At 32.8% G+C, this 20,601-nt stretch overlaps 2 protein-coding genes across 10 annotated transcripts in view; one reads left to right on the forward strand and one right to left on the reverse strand.

The window, feature by feature from the left end:
• eag (ether a go-go) overlaps positions 1-20,601 on the forward strand; it is an 85,463-nt gene that overhangs the window by 38,502 nt on the left and 26,360 nt on the right. The gene's annotated exons all lie outside the window — the stretch shown is intronic.
• LOC136779430 (uncharacterized) lies at positions 290-9,165 on the reverse strand. 7 transcript variants are annotated; one of them, XM_066737020.1, is made up of 10 exons: positions 8,534-9,165; positions 7,653-8,367; positions 4,724-7,113; positions 4,104-4,219; positions 3,619-3,770; positions 3,274-3,539; positions 2,946-3,178; positions 2,489-2,836; positions 2,176-2,306; positions 290-2,055 (listed from the first exon to the last, which is right to left on the reverse strand). In XM_066737020.1, the coding sequence occupies exons 4-10, from the start codon at positions 4,168-4,170 to the stop codon at positions 1,714-1,716; spliced, it is 1,539 nt and encodes a 512-aa protein (XP_066593117.1). In that variant the 5' UTR covers positions 4,171-4,219; positions 4,724-7,113; positions 7,653-8,367; positions 8,534-9,165; the 3' UTR covers positions 290-1,713. The 7 variants fall into 7 exon arrangements, 2 of the variants coding, with proteins under 2 accessions (XP_066593117.1, XP_066593118.1); XM_066737021.1 differs by lacking the exons at positions 4,724-7,113; positions 7,653-8,367; positions 8,534-9,165 and having other exon boundaries at positions 4,104-4,312; XR_010823588.1 differs by lacking the exons at positions 290-2,055; positions 2,489-2,836; positions 2,946-3,178; ... (1 more) ...; positions 3,619-3,770; positions 4,104-4,219 and having other exon boundaries at positions 2,196-2,306; positions 7,653-7,758; positions 8,019-8,367.

Genomic DNA, 20,601 nt, shown 5'->3' on the forward strand with positions numbered 1-20,601 from the left:
TGTATTATGGAGTTGGACAACGAAAATATTCTTCAATGAACTACTATATTTATGTGGAATGCAAGATATACAATAGTATATACCACCAATTTTGTTTGCACCAGCATGTGACCCTAAGGGGTTATTTATCTCGAAATCATCAAAGTATAAAGTTAAAGGAAAGACAATTTTTCCAAAAAATTTTTTCTCAATATTTTTCCAAACTTCTCCATCTAAAATTGAATAATAATTATTACGTTCACCTCGTTTTCGATATTCAGAAGATATTGTATCAAAAACGTTAGGCAATTCTAAAAATTGTATTAATACAGGTTTCATTGGAATTGCTTCTATGGTTATATCTTTAAAAATTACATTATTCTTTCCCTTCATTCTGACAGATTTCATGTAGCTGTCAACTTTATGTGACACTGGTGCTATATAAGTACCATATTCCTTAAAATATTTGAAAATAAGGTATTCAGACTTTAAAGAATTAAAAATTGTCTGTACGATATTCGTCAATTCTGAAATTTTAATTTGATAAGATACATTGCCATATAAAGATATCTCTTGTAATAAATTACTAAATGTGCCCTTATATAAATCAAACAAACTTTCAATAACTTCCGTAGTAATGCTTCTCGACATTTTACAGAAACTATAAAATTTTGCAACAAACAAATATATATTTTTTGAAATTTGGTCAGAAACAGAATTTTTATTAGTGTTAACAGAAATATTTCGGACAACATCAATGATATGTGACGAATCAATCTCATTAAATTCAGCTTCTATTTCATTATTGATGTCTACAGAATTATGTTGAAGGCAAGGTGTAACCATTTCACTCGCTGAATCTATTGTTCTATAACGTTGATGTTTATTTTGAAAATGCTTTTCATACGAATAAATAGAATGGAAAGTTCGACTGCAATTCTCAATTTTGCAATTACAAGCTTCGTAGCGCAAACTATTATGAAACAGCTTCACATGTTGCCTGAATCTTAAGTTATTTTGAAGCTCCTCGTTACAAAATGGACAAAGAAACATTTTATATTATTACAGATTAATCATTAAAAGCTCACGAGGTAAATAAATGGTTACGCGGAAAAGTAGAATCTGTAGTAAAATTTGACATTATATTTATCAACTTTTAATGTTTCATTATAAATTCATATTTCGTTAGTGGACGCAATTTGTTAATGTCAGAATAATTTCTATACTGTTATAGGGAAGATCCCACAAATAGCAAGGCTATTTACAATAGTAATTTTCATACACCACCCTATTTAATTTTATAATAATAGCAACATTAGAAATAACGTATTTTCTACACTCCTACAATTTAAGCTGTTTTAAAGTTGCTCGTTATAAAATGGATAAAGAAATAATTTTATAGCATTAAATGTGAATTGTTTATAGTACGCCAAGGCTATTAATGGTAGCGTGCAATTTATCTAAAATTGGTAAAACTTAAATTTATATTTATCACATTTATAATACGATTTTTCATTAATTCGTATCACCTTCTTGGACGCAATTTATGATGTCACGAAAATTACTATATATATTTTTACAGGGAACATCCCACAAATAGCTACGCTATTTAAAATAGTAATTTTTGTGTAGTATTACTACTAACTTTATTCAATTTGTTATAGCAAAATAACTATCTTTCTAATGCTTACATGTACGAAACCATTCAAATTAAAATATCAATTTTTAGGACATTTACTCAGATATATTCTTCATATCGTTCATTAATTCAGTTACGAAGGGAATATACTTATCGAATTTAGTCTTAATTTGGAAAAAGTAGTATTGTATCAATTCCCAAATGTGTTGACTCTCTGGAGGATACTTGATATTCAGTACAAAAAATAATTGGAAGCAGATGTTAACAGCATCAAGTGCAGATGATACTTCGTACAAAATGTCATCAAGAGTTATATAAATTTTCTCAACTTTTGTCAATGTTGAACCTAATACAATTATCGATGGCTGCAACGGTATTTTATATTCTTTCATTGCATCTCGTCTTTTTTCTATCAATAAGTTAATATCACCTGCAATCTGAAAATAATTAAAATTGAATTAAACAAAAAAATACTTTTTTTTTCAGCATTTCACAATTTTTATTCCTATTACGAATGTTAAAAGATGTTAATATTTGTATTTTGCAAATGTCCTTACCGTTACATGATTTATGATACTTTTCCTGCACTCGTCAATGGATGGTTTCCAATTTTTTTTCGCGCAACGTACCCTTCCACGAGGTGGTAAAACGTGAGGTAATAAAAATAATGTAATGATAACCATAGAATCTGAAAATTAAAATTTCATAATGCCTTTCATAATATAGACTATTTCACGATCTACTTAAAGAATGGGGGCTGCAACATGTCATTACATTAGAAAGTTGGAAAACAATAGATTAAAAATTAAATTAAAAGAAGAATTGCATTTTCGAAGAAAAACTAATTATGAAGGGCTACATTAATCTCACCGTCATTCAAATTATTGAATTTTAATAAATTATTTAATTGTTGGGTTTCAGTATCCTTCTTATCCATTGACCGAATCAATTGTAACAACGAAACAAAAGTTTTCCATGCAGTCAGAGATAAAAATGAATCTGTTATTTGTAGCTTATTAAAATCAAATTTGATTAATTTATATGCATGGGGATGTTTTAGAATAGGCCAATCCTCAATCATTTTCTCAATTGTAGCATCATCATGTAAAAATTCATTTCGTCTTAACATGTAAGAACATTCCCAATTGAATTCCACCATATTCCAAGGTGCCAAATTTCTCTTTAGCCATTCCTTGCTTTTATGCTCATCTGCTAAATCTAAACTTGTAATAATTTCGTTTAGTATTGGTAGGGATTCACATTTTGATAGTATAATTTTTTTTTATTAATTTTACTTGTCCAACAAATTATTTTTACTACGAAATACCTTCAACTTCTGTAACAACGTCTTTTGTGCTGTCGTCAACATTAGTTAACATCTTAAATTGATGGAGACAATTTCGGTACTTATTTACCAGCTTACCACGACAGGGAATGGATTTTTTAAAACCTGAACATTTTTTTTTTATAGCCGGTACGAAATAAACTTCCTTTTCTTCATTAGGAAAAATTTCAACAATACTGTCGCTTACATTGGATAAATCAGTAGAACTCAATTTACTTACATGAAAGGAATAAGCATTAATTGATAATCACTACACTTAAAGGAAAAAAGAAAAAAAGTTAAAGGAAAAATAAATTTATTAATTGGTTACCTGTTTGAAGTTTTAAGAATTTCCGGAATAATCAAATCGACAATTACATTCCTGTTTTTACTTGTTAAAACCTTTTTTGTTTTATAAGATTTTAAAATAGCGCGTCCCTTCAGAGATTTGTTCAATATAGAATGAACTTTATTTTCTTTATTAATATTAAAATCGCCTATGAAGGTGTTTTGTCTTGGAAAATCATCTTTTTCAATATCCGAATCAGTAGAATTTGTAGTTTCGCACGAGCTTTTACTATATGTTTCAATTCTTTCCTATTTTATATGTAAAAATTGAATATGTAGTACATTGAGTGTTTTTCTATGCAAAATGATTAATAATTTAATAGGATACCTGAGAGTGAGAAGTTTCTTTCAGTACTACATTATTCTTGTATGCCTCTTTCCACTTTTCCACGAAAATAATTCGTACACCAATTTTAGGTATAAGTTCTTTAATTAAATCATCATTTAAATTTTGTAACGATTTCTCAGTTATCTCATTATCTGCAATTAAATAATTTGCAAATTACCGTCTAACGTATATTGTTAGACCTCTTTTGGAAATATTAATTTTACTAGTACATACAAGTGTAATTTTTAACTAGATTGTATTTTCTGTAAATGCACATAGTGAGTATTTAAAGAAAAATAACATACCCAGTAATGCATAAGGATTTTGTTAGCCTTTATAAAGTCTGAGGGAATACCTCCTGCATTACTGCATCTATTATTTGACATCAAATATTACTATGTTTGAAATCTATTACTGATAACATTGTATTGGAAAAAATGGTAATTATAGAACAGTATAAATACTAAAGCTTTGTTATTAAGTACCTGCAAACGTCTGTATGAGATCTTGCAGCCCCCAATTCCTTAGCAATTCTTTTGTAAAGTCGTCCATTGCTCTTACTTTGCAATTAAATTTTTAATATTTATAATAATATATTTATCTGCAATGTAAATATATTTTCACGCATTATTAGTGGATGTTTCGAAAAACATTAAAAAAATGTGGCCCCTTATTTACGATCGCCATTATATATTGTTTTCAATATTTCGTAGTATTATTTGTATAGGCCGTCCAACGGACTAGTCATATTTGCATAATAGTAACGCATACTGCTTTTTGTAAAGTAAACAAATGAAGAAAATTCAAATAAAAAGTAAGCTCTGAGAGATGCCATGAAGCAGTATTAATATTTCTTAGTATATACATTTTGATCAACTGTTTCAACACAATAGCATTAAGAAAAATAATTTCTATAAATAAACTATTGAATTTATTTTTCTTCATAATTATCTTTTTGGTCTCTACTTTTGAGCAAATTAACATGCATAAGAAAGTTTATGCAAGAAAGTGAAAAGTATAACTTGACCTTACATACTTAACTATTATTAGAAAACAGTAAATTATTAAAAGGTATCAATAATGGATTAAATGATGAAACACTTACGGATTTCTCTATATGCGCTGATTAGATGATCCTCTAACTTTCACTGAGTCCTAATATCCAAACACAATTACAGGATTCAAATACGCTGCAACATTACACACAAGTGGTAGATGTTCCACACTGCCCTTCCTTCTGTTGTGCTTGTCTCTTTTCGTTGTACTCTTCTACAATGCTCCCGAAAGGATCCGAAGAAAGCCGAGTTTCGTCGAAACAATTACTTTCCCAACAACTAGATGGCGCTAACTTTTCAAATGTGTATTGCTGGTTATACTTTGTTTTATTGCAGACGCACAGAATGAAAATGTAATGGATAACTTGTAAACTTGTTTAAATTTTACGTTTGGCATAAAGAATGTATTAAATTAATACGAGTTAAATATAAGATAAGTAAGTATTTGCTTGAAAAAAAAATTAATTTTTGCTTCTCTCTTTATAATAACTTATTCGAATTAAACACTATAATCATAGAACATAAATGCTTAGGGATATCCCATAATAGCAAGCTATTAGCATTGATGTGCTTCGATTTTATTTATATGAAAACTTTATTAGAAATATATACATGGAACTTAAAATTTACTTTTCCGTTAATATTATCGCCGTCTAAGGGGAACAAAGGAACCAAGAAACCCTTGGTTGTAAATGATTTCGACATTCATAAGACGACGATCCTTTCGATAAGGCCTTGCAGCTGTACCTCCGAGGTACACACGTACTTTACGCTCAGGAGCATTTCCGAGTACTCGTTTGATGAAATCGACTGTTGGTCTTCCGACATTAGGACATCCCTCAACATCCAAAGTTTGAAGACATAAACAGTCCTGTATTACACCACACGTATCTTCATTTGTAATCCCTATGTTTTCACGGCATATTAACATTTTTAATTTAGGCAAACGCACGAGAAAGTAGCCACCAACACTTATGTGAAGTAGAGACATGTTTAATGTTTCGAGTCGTTTGAGTCTTCCCAAAGGGTCTAGAGCGAATTGTTCTCTAATATTTGTACAACCTGCTATATCTAAATGTTCCAGTTTAGGCATAAATTGACCAATCTCCCATATGAACATATTGTCAACCCATCCACAAAACTGAAGGGACAAATCAGTTATATTTACAAATCTCCTTGGTATTGAAATCTTGGCATTCAAATTATTGAGCGGTATCTCAAAGTAATCCAATATATTTCCATCGTCATCATCATCTTCGATATTCATATCGTCTATTGCTTCAAGTTTTGGGTTACAATAATTTAAATGTAAGATCTTCATAGTGTCACCCAGTATTTCATTATTGACCAGGGCATGTATAATAGAGTTCTCAAATTGTTTTGGCCGTACTATATACAGGGCTCTAAGTTTAGAAAATGATGTAATAGCAATGGTAAGATGATGGCTTCTCACATGGGATTCTTCCAGACGCAACTCCTCAAGACTATATATCAGACCCAACAGGCAAAATCCTGTAATATTTTTACCAAGAGAAGCAAAATGTGTCAATTCACAATTTGTAAAAGCTATGCGCAGATCCATATCTATTTGACCTTCACAAGCTCCCAATTTTAAGATCTTCAAAGATCTTATTCCGCCGGCTAACTCTCGTATAGCATTGGACCGTATAGTAACAGAAGTTAGGCACAGCTCTTCTAATACCTTGGCTGTCTTCACCAATATAGATATTAACTGAGGTTGGAAATTAGTACACAATGACGAATCTACGTTTACTTTGCGTAAATAGGGCCCACAGCGTTGAACTAACCAATAGAATGCCTCCTTCGTCACTTTCTTGTCTTCCCAACGAGAGTCATTTAGCTTTAGCTCAGTTATTTCCCTCATAGATTTTCTCATACCTTCTCGCCAGCTACGACATACAATTTCCATCCGTGACCGATCTGCAAATGGTAGATAGGTACCTATTATTGCAATAATATCCTCCGGCAACTTTCGTTCTTCCGGTAAATTGCAACGTTCAAAAGTACCGGGAGAAGAGCCCAATATCTTTTGTGGTACGATCAAATTTAGGTCGTGCCACAGATCAGCCCGTAAGACACGTATTTTTCGATTGTGTACTATCAGTGGCACATCTTGTACAGCTTTCAATGCTGCCGATGTCTCTTCTGGTGTCCGAAATGTGATAAATGCTGTATTACCGGTTGCTTTCCTTAGAACCACGACATGAATTGCTCCGTACTGACTGAAGAGTTTAAGGAGATGCAGCTTTTTCGTTTTCGGATTCAGACGGGTTACATACAGCCTCCTTGATTCCGGGCCCTCTCCAGAACATTGTCCTGCTATCTCCATGTAGCTATTTATCCAATTGCACTGCACGTTAATGCAAATATGCCGTTAGTCACTTCCTTACTAAGGTGATAACATTCAAAGATCCACAATCTGTAATAAGTTTTATCTATTGAATATCAATATATAGTTACACTGAAGCATCAGAAAGCTACTATCGAATTTACCGAAATTATAATAAATTGTTAAAACGATGATTATTACAAAAGCCATGTTGTGTTTGTATTTTTTTGACAAATACACGCTTGAAAAAATTAATTCAATTGAAATAAATCTTTTATGTGAATAAATAGCCACAACAATTTTATTCCATTGAAATGTAACAAAATGCAAATAATATATCTAACACTAAATAACAATGTTCACGGTGTGTAATATCAGCAAAAATGTATTTTAAAAACATGACGTTTGTTCAGTGCAAGTATATCCTTCTTAATAATAGTGCTACTTTCTTTATCTATATTCATACTTCCATTAGCAGTAAAGATTTAAACTCAGACGTTTCTAGGAAATACCAAAAATATTAGAGTTTTGGTTTCTATTTATACAAAAATACATGTTTTTATACAAATTATCAAGTAATGTTGGGTATAATTGTAAATGAATTAATTGTAGCAAAAAACTAATATTACCTTTATGTCATTAATAAACTGCGCAGCTCAATAATTGATAATGAAATAAATTTTATTCATTTACTTCAACACTTTATCCTTCTTGCGCTGATTATAAATTTATTTCCTGAAATATATTTTGTTATTCGTATCCACACATATGCATACTGTGTATGTATTTATTTATTTAAATTATAATATACTTTATGGTTTTTTTGACTGGCAAACTCATGCATAACTGAAACTGTTTATAAGACTTGGAACAAGAACAATGTCATACAAAAACTATAAACTTTTAAATAGCGAACTCTCTTCTAAACAATTTGACAGCATTGGTCATGCGTAACCCAGCAATAGCACAATAAAAGTATTATATCGAAGACTCACTATTTATATATATTTAATAGAAATGATGAAATCACTAATTCCAATTGTTATATACCAAGTAATAATTACTATCCTCTTCCCTTTTAACTTGGCTTGGAATTTTATAGTAATTATACCAACGTTGGAAGTATTTAGGGCTATCCCACTATTAATTATAATAAATACTTCCCAGGTTAGAACAAATACCTTTCCAATGCTAAATGCAATAATAAGTGTTTGTGGTTATTCCAGCTAGTGAATATGTACAGAATCGTTCTTCTCCCTTTATTGTTACACTGAGGCTGGAATATTATGTAGCTCACTCTTTAAGTCACTTTCTTCCCAGAAAAACTATTTAATTGGAAAGAATCTGAAATATTAGGTTATTAGATATAACATAATGATCAAGAAGTTATTGGGAAGCTATTTTTTTTTAAAAGATTGCGGTTTACCACATTTGAAATAACCGTTTACTGCTATTACGATAATGCCGGCCGAAACGCACAAACGTTGCTACGAATATATTAATTACTTACGATTTTAACTGTTGTCGCCAATAACTTGTTGCCTTCTCCTCCTTTAACTTCAATCTTTTAGCAAATAGTACTAACGAGGGAATATTGAGGGTTATCCCACTATTGAAAACAATAAATACTTCCCAATTGGTACCAAGAGTGCTTTTCCAAAGCAAGAGCTGTTTATTAACTGCGTAGTTGAAGTAGCTAGTAAAAAATGTAGAGTTCTTTGTTCACTGTAAAACTTCTCTCTTTTTCTCTCTCTCATTTCTTTACTCTAACTCACAAGATACTGCGTCGCAATTTTTATTCACTTTTCATTTTATTAATTAATATTTCGTACAGAAAATGGTAGGCCGGCGACTCATCATGTGCTTATACAGTATGGAGTTTTTCGGGACTTCCCCACTCCTCTCAAATAAACCGACGAGTCGCGGCTAGCAACAATAGTAACTAGCGAGTCTTGCAAGCTCGATTGAGGGGTTAGGGAGGGGAAATTTCCGTAGGTTCGGAAAGTGATCGTTTGGAGGTAACTTTCATATAAGAATTGTTCGGAATTAATGTGAAATCATTCATTTACATTTCAGTTTGTTTGATTCAAATAGCTTTTAAATGAAAATCAAACAAATATTATCTCTAAATTAAAAAAAATATTTCAGGGAAATATTAAATATATTTATAATTAAGAAATATTTGAATTTACTCGTAACGAAAATAAATAATCAATTAAAATTAAAACTATTCGTTTGAAATATAAACTTCGCGTTTATTTTGTGGAAATAAACTGATTTCATTTGAAACAAATTTAAAAAGATTTTGGTTTAAACAAATATTAATTCTCACTAAACGAATATAAGTTTATATGCAGTAAATGTAATATTTTAAAGCAATTGTTCCTTTCGTTTGAATTAAACATATAGTAGTTGCAAACAAATGCAATATGTTTTAATTCAATATATATATGTTTTTGATTAAGTATAACTGTTGTCTTACATTGAGTTCAAAGTTCATTTGATGTAAACCAAAAATATTTACATTCCACAATTGTTCGCTTGATGTAAATAATAAAATTTTTTGTTTCAAAAATATGTGTTATTGAATACAGAAATTTATGACAATGTTTTCCAGTTATTTCATACGAGTATTAAGTTTCATTAATCGAAGCAAATATATATTTAGAAGTAAGAAATATATTGTTTCCTAATTTTAACAAAATTAATTTTCAGCCAAATAATTTTTCTTTTCTATTAAATGAATATTAATTTGAAATTAAATAAAAAGTTACTTTTGCCTTGTGATCATATATTTAGTTGAAGAGAAAACATATTTAATTCATTCAATAACACAATGATTTCACACAAAGAAATATTGATTTATCTAGTTCAAATATTTATCACTTAAATATATTCATAATACTAATAATTTTGTTGTTTGAAGCAAATAAATAAATATTTAAATGAAAATATTATTTTTTCGCCGTGAAAATTGCCTTCTAAATGAATCACTTTATTTCAATCAAATAAAAAAAGTTTTCATTTGAATTAAATATTTTTTTGAATTTATTAAATTTGCATATTTCTTTAATTCAATTGTATCGTATATTTGACATAAACAAATTTATTTATTTAAATTTATTATTCGCTTGATTATAATGAAAATTATTAGATTCAAATAAATGAAAATCTAAACAAACGCATTTATTAAATCCAAACGATTTTTTCGCTCAGTGTATATACTTCTTTTTCAAAATTATTTTTTCCAAATGTAAAAGTGTGTTTTTTTAAGTAGATAATCTGCTTAACCTTACCAGTGCCCTTAGCCCTTTAACTATACTGGTAGGTAGACACGGTAGGCACACCAATCAAGTAATTATGATTAAAACGGCCCCCACTTTTATCCTCCTGTAAATTATTTCGTCCAAATGTAAAATCGAGTTTTTTAAGTAGATAATCTGCCTAACCTTACCCGTGCCTTTAGCCCTTAAACTCTACCGGTAAGTAGATACGGTAAGCACTCCAGTCAAGTAACTATGATTAAAGAGCCCCAACTTTTATCCTCCTGTAAATTATTTCATCCAAATGTAAAATCGAGTTTTTTAAATAGCTAATCTGCCTAACTTTACCCGTGCCCTTAGCCCTTAAACTCTACCGGTAAGTAGATACGTGTACTCCAGTCAAGTAACTATAACAAAAAGGGCCCAGCTTTTATAATTCACTATATATATAAAATTTCTCCTGCAAATAATTTTGTCCAAATACAAAATCGAATTTTTACCAGGAAAATTCACCGAGTTGCTTGAAATAAATAAACTTTTTTTACTTTTATTTTCATAATTATTAACGCAAATGTGAGTTTGAGTGAAAAATCTGAAAGGATGGTTCTACATCGCGTGGGGAAATTCGGTTGGAGGGGGAAGGGCAGATCCTGGAATCAATCGGTGATTTCGCCTTCGCAGGAGGTTGGGTCGTTGGGGTAGGGGCTCTTGTGAGACATGACCTTAAGACTACAGCACAAACCAACTGCGGTGCACCCTTGCATCAGCTATGACCTTCTTTCTGCCAACACCCAAATACTGCATACCATTAATTTTTATACAAATCCTCTCTCTCTCTCTCTCTCTCTCTCTCTCTCTCTCTCTCTCTCTCTCTCTCTCTCTCTCTCTCTCAAGTCACATAATTAATTTCTTACCCACCTTTCATCATTAATGTTACACACAAACAAATTCCTCGTACCAATTCGTATCACGTAGCAAAGCTTCCTTTTGTTTCCTCAAGGCTTGAATAAATTATTTCACTGAACAAAACAGACTCTTCAGGAACTCTCCGTGGATCGGTGCAACTTTGGAGACACATACGTTCTCATTCTCATTCGATAAATCATTTTCTGCAACATTGGTAATCCACGATATATCAGCTCCAAGTTGAAACGTCCGAAGCTTTTGTCTGATAGATTTAAAATTACTGTAGTCTATTTACTCTTTGTATATATATATATATATATATATATATATTCGCTGCAAAGTTAGAAACGTGTTAATAATTCATGAATGATGCAGTGGAATTTAAAATTAAAATAATTGAAAAAAAAACATTAAAATTGTTATTACTGCAAAATTATAGGAATTTCAGTTAAAAATTAGTGTCAGGTGTTTTACACTTTGAATTTTTTGTTCCTCCGGTCACATATATAAGAGAGAGCTTAAAGAATGAGTGATTTTTTTAAATGGGACTTGCGCTAAGCACGCGGGGCAGATGGGACGTGCCCTTATAATAAGAAACTTTGCTCGGTATATAATTAATCAGAGCAACGCGAAAGTTTTCGCGCGAAACAGTTAAAAAGTCCGGCCCCTTAATTTTCCGCCGAAACTGTCGCTATATATCAAAGCGACTAGCCGGATCCGCGTGCTGCGCGGTGTTAAGTGAAAAAGAATGGATATGGGCGGGTTATTTCGCGAGGAATAACAGGAATGCTGAAGAGCATTGATCCGGATACAGGAAATTGTTTTTTTGACCGAAATTAATGTATAAAAAGAAAAACAATTAAAAAAACAAAATGCCTATTACAAAATAAAAAAGTCAACTTTTTTCTAGAATAAAAAAACCTGCTACGAACACTAGCCAAGAAGATGAGAACTGTGCTGCGTAGTGTTAAGTGAAAAAGGATGGATATAGGCGAGTTATTTAGCGAGGATAACAGGAATGCTGAAGAGCATTGATCTGGGTACAGGAAATTCGTTTTTTAATCGAAATAAATAGATAAAAAGAAAAACAATTAAAAAAACTAAATTTTCATTATATAATAAAAAAAATCGAAAATTTCCTAGATTAAAAAAATTGCTACAAACACGAACCGTGCCGTGCAATGTTAAATGAAAAAAGGACGGATATAGGCTGGCTATTTCGCGAAAAATAACAGGAACGCTGAAGAGTAATGATCTGGATACAGGAAAGTCGTTTTTTAACCGAAATAAATAGGTAAAAAGAAAACAATTAAAAAAACAAAATGTCCATTACAAAATAAAAGAAATCCTAAAATTTTTCTGAATAAAAAAGCTTGTTACGAACACTAGCCAAAAAGAGAACTGTGCTCCGTAGTGTTAAGTGGAAAAGTACGGATATAGGCTGGCATTTCGTGACAAATAGCAGGAATGCTGAAGAGCAATGATCCGGATACAGGACAATCGTTTTCTAACCGAAATTAAAATATAAAAAGAAGAACAATTAAAAAAAACCTACGAACACTAACCATGAAGAGAAATCAAAGGATAAAAAAAGACAAGAGAATTGAAGAAAAATCAAACTCTGTCCAGATTGCCAGTGTATTCCAACCGGAAGTATAATCTCAAAAGTTTGCTTCGAGTCTCTGGAGAATTTTTCAATTACCCCTAAAAATTGCTTCTATTTTCTCGCCATAAAAAAACTCGAGTTTCGCCCGACTCGTAATAACAGGAACATGGAAAATATCGCATGGAGCGGGGTAAAATATTGAGATTAAAAATTGAAGGCCCTCGAGTTAATTAACGGGAGCGTTAATTCGACGTGTGGTGGAAAATTAACGTTGTAAAAGTTTCGATCGCGTAACGAACGTCGATGAATCAACCAGCGATGCTTTGGTGTATCGAGTGCACGTGACGTGGTGTATAATTGCAGGTTTAATTAGCATTGGTTAATTTGATGTTTGTGGAAGGGTCACATGGGTTCTTTGTTCGAATTAACGCGTGGTCCTTTTGGTGTCCAACCTGTACGTTTATATGTATATATGATTTGGTTATTATATCAACTATATGCATATATATATGACATATTCGTTGGAATTCGAAATGGATAATATGGAAGGTGCAAGGCTTTAACGTGAAAGAAGAAAGATGTTTGGAACGTTCAAGGCACTTTATAGGACTCCAAGTAAATCGTGGTGTTTAATTGCAAATTTAATTAGTATTGGTTAATTTGATGTTTTTTGGAGGGTCACGTGGATTCTTTGTTCGAATTCGTGGTGCTTTTGGTGTCAGACCTGCACGTTTCTATATATATATGACATCCCATAAAGCACCAAATGTCTTAAACACATCTTTTTGGTGTCTTTTAGTCAATTGGATAACTAAAAGATGTCTATAAGACCACTTTTAGTCAAGTGTGCTGTATAGGATATTGGTAGGAATTCGCAGTGGACAATATGAAAGGTACAAGACTTTAACGTGAAAAAGAAAGATGTTTGGAACCTTCGAGGCACTTTATAGGACTCCAAGTAAATCGTGGTGTTTAATTGCAAGTTTAATTAGTATTGGTTAATTTTATGTTTTTTGGAGGGTCACGTGGGTTCCCTGTTCGAAATTTGTAGTCCTTTTGGCATCGAACCTCCACATTTCTGCATGACTCGGTCAAACCAACTACATGCATATATATATGACATACTGGTTGAAATTCGCAATGGACGATATGGAAAATACAAGACTTTAACGTGAAATTGGAAAGATTTTTGGAATATTCCAGGCACTTTATAGACCTCTAAGTAAACCGTGGTGTATAATTGCAAATTTAATTATTAATGGTCAATCTGATATTCGTCAAAATATCACACGAGTTCTTTTTTTCAAAATTCGTGGTCCTTTTGGCATCGAACCTCCACGTTTCTGCAAGACTCGGTCAAACCAACTACACACATACATATATATAACATACTAGTTGGTATTCGCAATGGACAGTATGGAAGGTACATACACCTTCGAGAAAGTGGAGCTATTCAACCGTAGAGTGTAGGTTAAGGCTTTAGCGTGAAAGGGGAAAGATGTTCGGGACGGTCGAGGCACTTTATTGGCCTCTAAGTAAAAAAGTCCATTAAAACGGCCACTCGTTTCTAGCCCTCTATGCGCGTTCCCGCGCTCGACATTGATACCAGAACTACATCTCGTCTCACCCCCCCCCCCCTACCCCCTCTACGTCACAAGAAATAACTCGTGACACTCGATGGACTTCAAATATTTTCAATTTTATTATATATATACATAGCCCCACAAAAATATATATATCAACAAAATTCTTTAAATAAATCAAACATTTCCTTCAGCAACACAAAAACATCCACGAAGCTCAAATAAATTCCTCTAAAACTGAGTAAAATGTTTAAAAAATTATTTTAAGAACTTTTTCATCCGTACAAAAATTAATTAGCGCAACAAGAAGTTTCATAAATTTATAATCACTTCGAAGGAACCGTCAGCTTTAACAAAGATTTATTCAACAAAAATAAGGGTAACCCCCCCCCCCCTTTCTCCGTAGCGTGCACGGCACTCGTAGGCCAAGAGAGGAGAGAGCGAGATATCGATTACGCAGAGGGATAAATATAACACGACTAAAGCCGCGTGACCTTCTTGGTCGACATAGTCAATGCTCGTTCTCAAGGTGCTCGTTTCCTTTATCTGATTATTGTTTATCGCTCGCACCTATATATTTGCTATTTATATATACATATATATACCATCTGCTGAAAACATCCATTAGGCAAACGAGCGAAGCAGTCGAGAAATACCAAAGCCATCCATCTTTCGTTTCCCCTCGAAAACGTCGTCCATTTTCTAGAAAACTACCAATGAGCTTTTACTTTTCATTCTCGATTGTCTATATATATATATATATATATATATATATATATATAAGAAAGGAAATGACAGATTTTTCTAAAAAGAGAAATTATTTCTTTAGGTGCACTGCACATTGTGGAACGTTTTGATTCGATTAAAACATGCGAAAATATGTGCAGTTTTTGAAGAGTCACATTCACGTTCCGAAAATCCCCCCCCCCTTCCCATACCATCCGATATGTACGGATTCAAGCGAAGATTTCTTTAATAAGAGGAATTATTTCTTTTCCTGCACTGCATATTGTGGAACGTTTTAATTCGATTAAAACGTGCAAAAAGGTACGTGCAATTTTTGAAGAGTCGTATTCGCGAACCGAACCCCCCCCCTTACCAGCCCGATATGTACGGATTCAAGCGCGTTACACAAGTGGCTCTGTATAAGCAGGTTCGACGTGGCCGACCTTATTACGGGGCCGCCACACGACGCCGGTCGTGGGTACCTCGACACTCGAGCAAATATTATCCTGACTCGCGAAATACTGCCATTAATTAATGTCGCGAGCGTTATTATGCTTTCTTTATTATTTTATTGGAGCTAAGGGGGGAGGACTCTTTTAGATGGGTGGGGAACACTGAATTGCTCTTTCTCGTGTATGTGGGATTTATTTGGAGTATGTTAAATTTGTTTGAGGATACTCGTGAGGAAATTTGAAGAAAACGTGTGAAAAGTGTGGAAGAATTTTTTATTCGTTCAAAGTTCTTTGCGTTATAATTAAAACTTGCTGGAAAATAGTTATATATATATAGTTACAGAGTTAAATGCTATTAAAAAAATAATTTATAAATTTTAAATAAATCACACAATTTAAAGATATATTTCTTGTATCTCGTTCAAGGTTATATAATAGCTTTTTAAATTTTTATTGAATATAAGGAACTACGATATTTCTGTAATTTCGTTAAGGAAATAAACAGTTTCTCTCTTGTGTGTCTCTCTGCTGCATTTCTCTCTATATATATATATATATGTATATAGGTTCTAGGGTGTGTCGAGCATCCATAGCATTCGCCCGACAGTTCGTAAACCACCGGGAAGAGTCAGTCCGATCTTCAGCATGAAATCCGGAAGTGTCTATAGCAGAGACTCGGCTATAAATCAGATTAAACCTATTTCTCAATCTACGCTCCAGCTGCAAACTCCGCTTAATTTCATTTCTCGACTAACCAGATTCATTCCCAGAGACACCTCGACTAATTTTCGTTTATAAGCGAGTATATGCTAAACGAGGAAGATTATTGTTGAGTTTTCGGCGTGCTTTTGTCTCGGTACTAAAATGAAGGGGAGGGGGGGGTGTCTTTTGCAATTTTCAGAATTAATTTCATGTATCGAGGGTATTTAAATACATCGTGTGTGGTAATATGTGGGTGAAGAGACTGAAGATTGTTGACTCGTTTGGTACTCAGGTACTCTTTAGCTCTTCTCGCTATACTTCCAATCGAGTAGATACTCGAAAAGAGACTCTCGTTGCTCTTGGGGGTTCCCAGTCACTCAGAATGTTTTGTTGTTGTGCATTGATGTGAAAATGAAGGAAAAGAGGTGTACTCTGCCATTTTCACACAATTAATTTCATATATATATATATGTGTACGTCAAAGTTATTCAAATGTATTATGTATATTAGTATATGGATGAAGAGACTGAAGATTGTTGACTCGTTTGGTACTCAGGTACTCTTCAACTCGTCTCGCTATACCTTCAATCGAGTAGATACTCGAGAAGACTCTCTCCTTGTCTTTGGAAGGTTCCCAGTCACTCATAGTGTGCATTGATGCTAAAATAAAGGAAAAGGGGTGTACTCTGCCATTTTTACAATTAATCTCATTAATACAACATGTGTTTTAGTATATAGGTGAAGAACCTGAAGAATGTTGGCTCGTTTGGTACTCAGGTCCTCTTTAACTCGTTTCACTATACTTTCAATCGAGTAGATACTCGAGAAAACTCTCGTTGCCCTTGGGGGCCCCCAGTCACTCAGAGTGCATTGTTGTTGTGCATCGGGGCCCGACAAGTGCTTCTCCACTGACGAAGCAAAGCGATCCACCCTTCCAGCGTTCCAACGGCTTTCACCAGCGTTAGATTCATTGCCCTCGACGCTCTCTCAACTCGACTCATTCCTCAATGAAACCACCAAGCATCGAGAAATTCTCACACCTGGATATTTCGACAGTTACCCTTTAACACACTGCACCAACTTCGCTTATACCCACTTTGACTATAAACTATTTATGTTCGTCATCCTTGTGCTCATCAGGATAATTAAGATAACGCTGGATTGTTCGAAGAATCTTAAAGATACTTTTTGTATAAAGTTAATCGAAAAGTGGTTATAATTAATGTTTTTCTTTAGATAAATAATTTGTAGTTTAATTGCTAAATATGGTTCTTTGTGTCGAGTGAATATTTTTTATTCTTTAACACACCAACCTAATAACTTGTAGTCACTTTAACTATGAACTGTTTTTGTTCGTCATCCTTGTGCTCATCAGGATAATTAAGATAACGATGGATTCTTCGAAGAATATTAAAGACACTTGTTATGTAAAATTAATCGAAAAGTAAGATTATAATTAGTGTTTTTCTTTAAATAAATAATTTTCACTTTAATTGCTGTTATTCTCTATATTTAGTTTATTATAATATTCTATCATTCGTCATTTAATTGAATACTAATTAAATAATATATATATATATATATATTATTTTATCATGTGCATAATTAAATATTTTCAAATAGAAAAAAAATTTCAATTTTATTTTTTCCAAAAAGTAAAACTATACCAAAATTTTTAGTTTCATTTGAATCTTCTTTTTAAAAACTTCAAACAAATAATCTAATAACTTCTTTACCAAGAAAAAACCATTCATTTAAATCAATAAAAGCATTCAGTCCACCAAACTCAATTTCCAACTACATCAAACTCGTCAGATTTAACCAAACATTTTAATTCCTTCGTACAAAAATTACCAAATAAAACTGTCTCTCATTTAGCAAATGCAACGATACGAGCAACTAAATCTCGGATTTAATCACACGTATTTGCTCGAGTTCATTAATTTTTTCACTATAGGATTCATTCGCATGGAACGAAACGAGCTTAAAGCTCCGCAAGCCAAGGTCGTGTAGCTGTATAGTGCACCTAACAACGATCCACGCTTGCCGCTTATTAGGAAGGATCATCGTTACTCAAGGGTGAAACCATAAAAACCTTATGATTTGCAGCAATTTCCATAAAAATCACTAAAACGCTACGAGAATAATTTCATCAAGAAGATATCGCGAAACGCCCCTGTGCACCGCATATGTTTCTTCCCTGAGCGTTGTAAAAGTCACCGATAAAAATGTTTAAAGCGTGTATATAGATACTGGCACACGCAACGTGTACAAGGCGACTGCTTAAAACGACTCGAATCATGAATACGAGATTCTGCTTATCTTCCTCGTTAGGAGAGACGTAAATTTTTCTGTAAAACATTTTCCAAACGTCTTTCGATTCGAACGTTGAACAAAATTTTACTTCGTTGATCAACGAGGAGAAAAAGAGTTTCTGGATTTTAGTCGTTTTAATTGTCACACCCTTAATATAGTATATAATATATATGTATGCAGAGTTTTTAGTGCAACGAGCTGTTCGAATATTTCCCAAGTCAAGCAATAATTTACAACAATGATTTTTTATTATCGAGTGAAATAAAAATACTGGAATTATTGAGTAATAAAATAATTGGAAAAATTGTAAAAACAAAATTAGAATTACACAAAATTCATATGTAATTTTAATGGAGCATTTTAAAAAAATTATTTTGTAGTAATTATAAAGAGCTGTTTTTATTTTAATTGCAATTTTAAATAACCAGTACACTCCATTAATGATCAGAGGCACAGGAATAAAGAAATATTCGTATAGCTGCGAGAATAAACTGGCGGAGGGGGGGGGGGGGGAGAGAAGGGAAAGGGATGATGGAGAAAATAAAGCAAAGCTGCACGATAGCACTATTTCGACCTCGCTAACCAAACCCGCGGGGTTTCATTCAAATCAAACGAGGACAGCACCAGCCTTGAAGGTTTCCTAGTCGCGCGCTCCGATATACTTTAAGACAATGCGAAATCCCGTAAAACGTAAATTCAATCTTCGGGGCTGATAATAGGCCTCTTTCCATTCCTATATATATATATATCTCGCTAAGTAAATTTGATTCTCCCATTGAAGCGAAAATTACCACTTTTATCACCACGCAGTGGTAAATGTATCTCGGAGTCTGATATAAACAGTTTTAATAAAAATGTACTAGATTACGTTGAATAGGAAAATAAACTTGGTCGTGGTCTTCCTTTTCAAAACTTTAATTAATTCTCTCTCCCCCCTCCCTCTCTTTGTTTCTTTTTCTTTCTCATCTTATTAATCTCCTTATGTCACGTTTAATAAAATCGCACGACTAATAATAGGCCTCTTATCATTCCTATATATATATATATATATATATATCCCGTTAACTAAATTTCTCCCATTGAAGCGAATATTACCACTTTTATCACCACACAGTGATAAATGCATCTCGGAGTCTGACATAAACAGTTTCAATAAAAATTTACTAGATTAGTTGAATAGGAAAATAAACTTGGTCGTGCTCTTCCTTTTCAAAAACTTTAATTAATTCTTTCTCTCTCTATCTTTATAGTCTCCCTGTGTCACGTTTTACAAATCGCACGACTGATAATAGGCCTCTTTCCATTCCTATGTATCTGGCTAACTAAATTTAATTCTCCTATTGAAATTAAAATTACCACTTTTATTACCACACAGTCGCAAGCACACCTACAAGCCCGACATAAACAGTTTCAATAAAAATTTACAAGAATACATTATAAATCTATTCACTTTCTTCCATGGCAAAACTTTAATTAATTCTCTCTCTCTCTCTCTCTTTATAATCTCCCAGTGTCACGTTTTACAAAATGTCACAGCTGATAATAGGCCTCTTTCCATTCCTATATATAGTATATCCCTTTAACTAAATTTCTCCCACCGAAGTGAAAATTACCATTTTTATTACCACACAGTAGTAAATAAACCTCGAAGCCTGATACAAACAGTTTCAATATAAAAATTTACAAGAATACGTTGGAAAGGAATTGTTTCCTCGCAAAACTTTCATTTATTACCTCCCCCCTCTCAGCCTCCCCATATCACGTTCTCCAAAATCACACAGTATTTCAAATAAATAATTTTACTCCTGAAAAATTCGCAGCTCGGAAAATCGATACTTCCGTTTGTTATGTACATTGTTGTTATAGAGCGAAGCAATTACAGACATCGTTATAACTGTATATTAACATTGCAGCTGAGGGAGCAAGGGTATAATGAGTTTTTCGTGCGCGTCCAAGCGAATGAATTAATCGAATGGCTAAAAATATAAGAAGGAAGTGATATATATATATACACTAGAGTGATA

The sequence above is a fragment of the Prorops nasuta genome, unplaced genomic scaffold (genome assembly GCF_024137725.1).
Source record: "Prorops nasuta isolate Cenicafe-Biocafe unplaced genomic scaffold, Cenicafe_Pnas_1.2 PNAS00017, whole genome shotgun sequence".
In the NCBI taxonomy this organism is placed as follows: domain Eukaryota; kingdom Metazoa; phylum Arthropoda; class Insecta; order Hymenoptera; family Bethylidae; genus Prorops; species Prorops nasuta.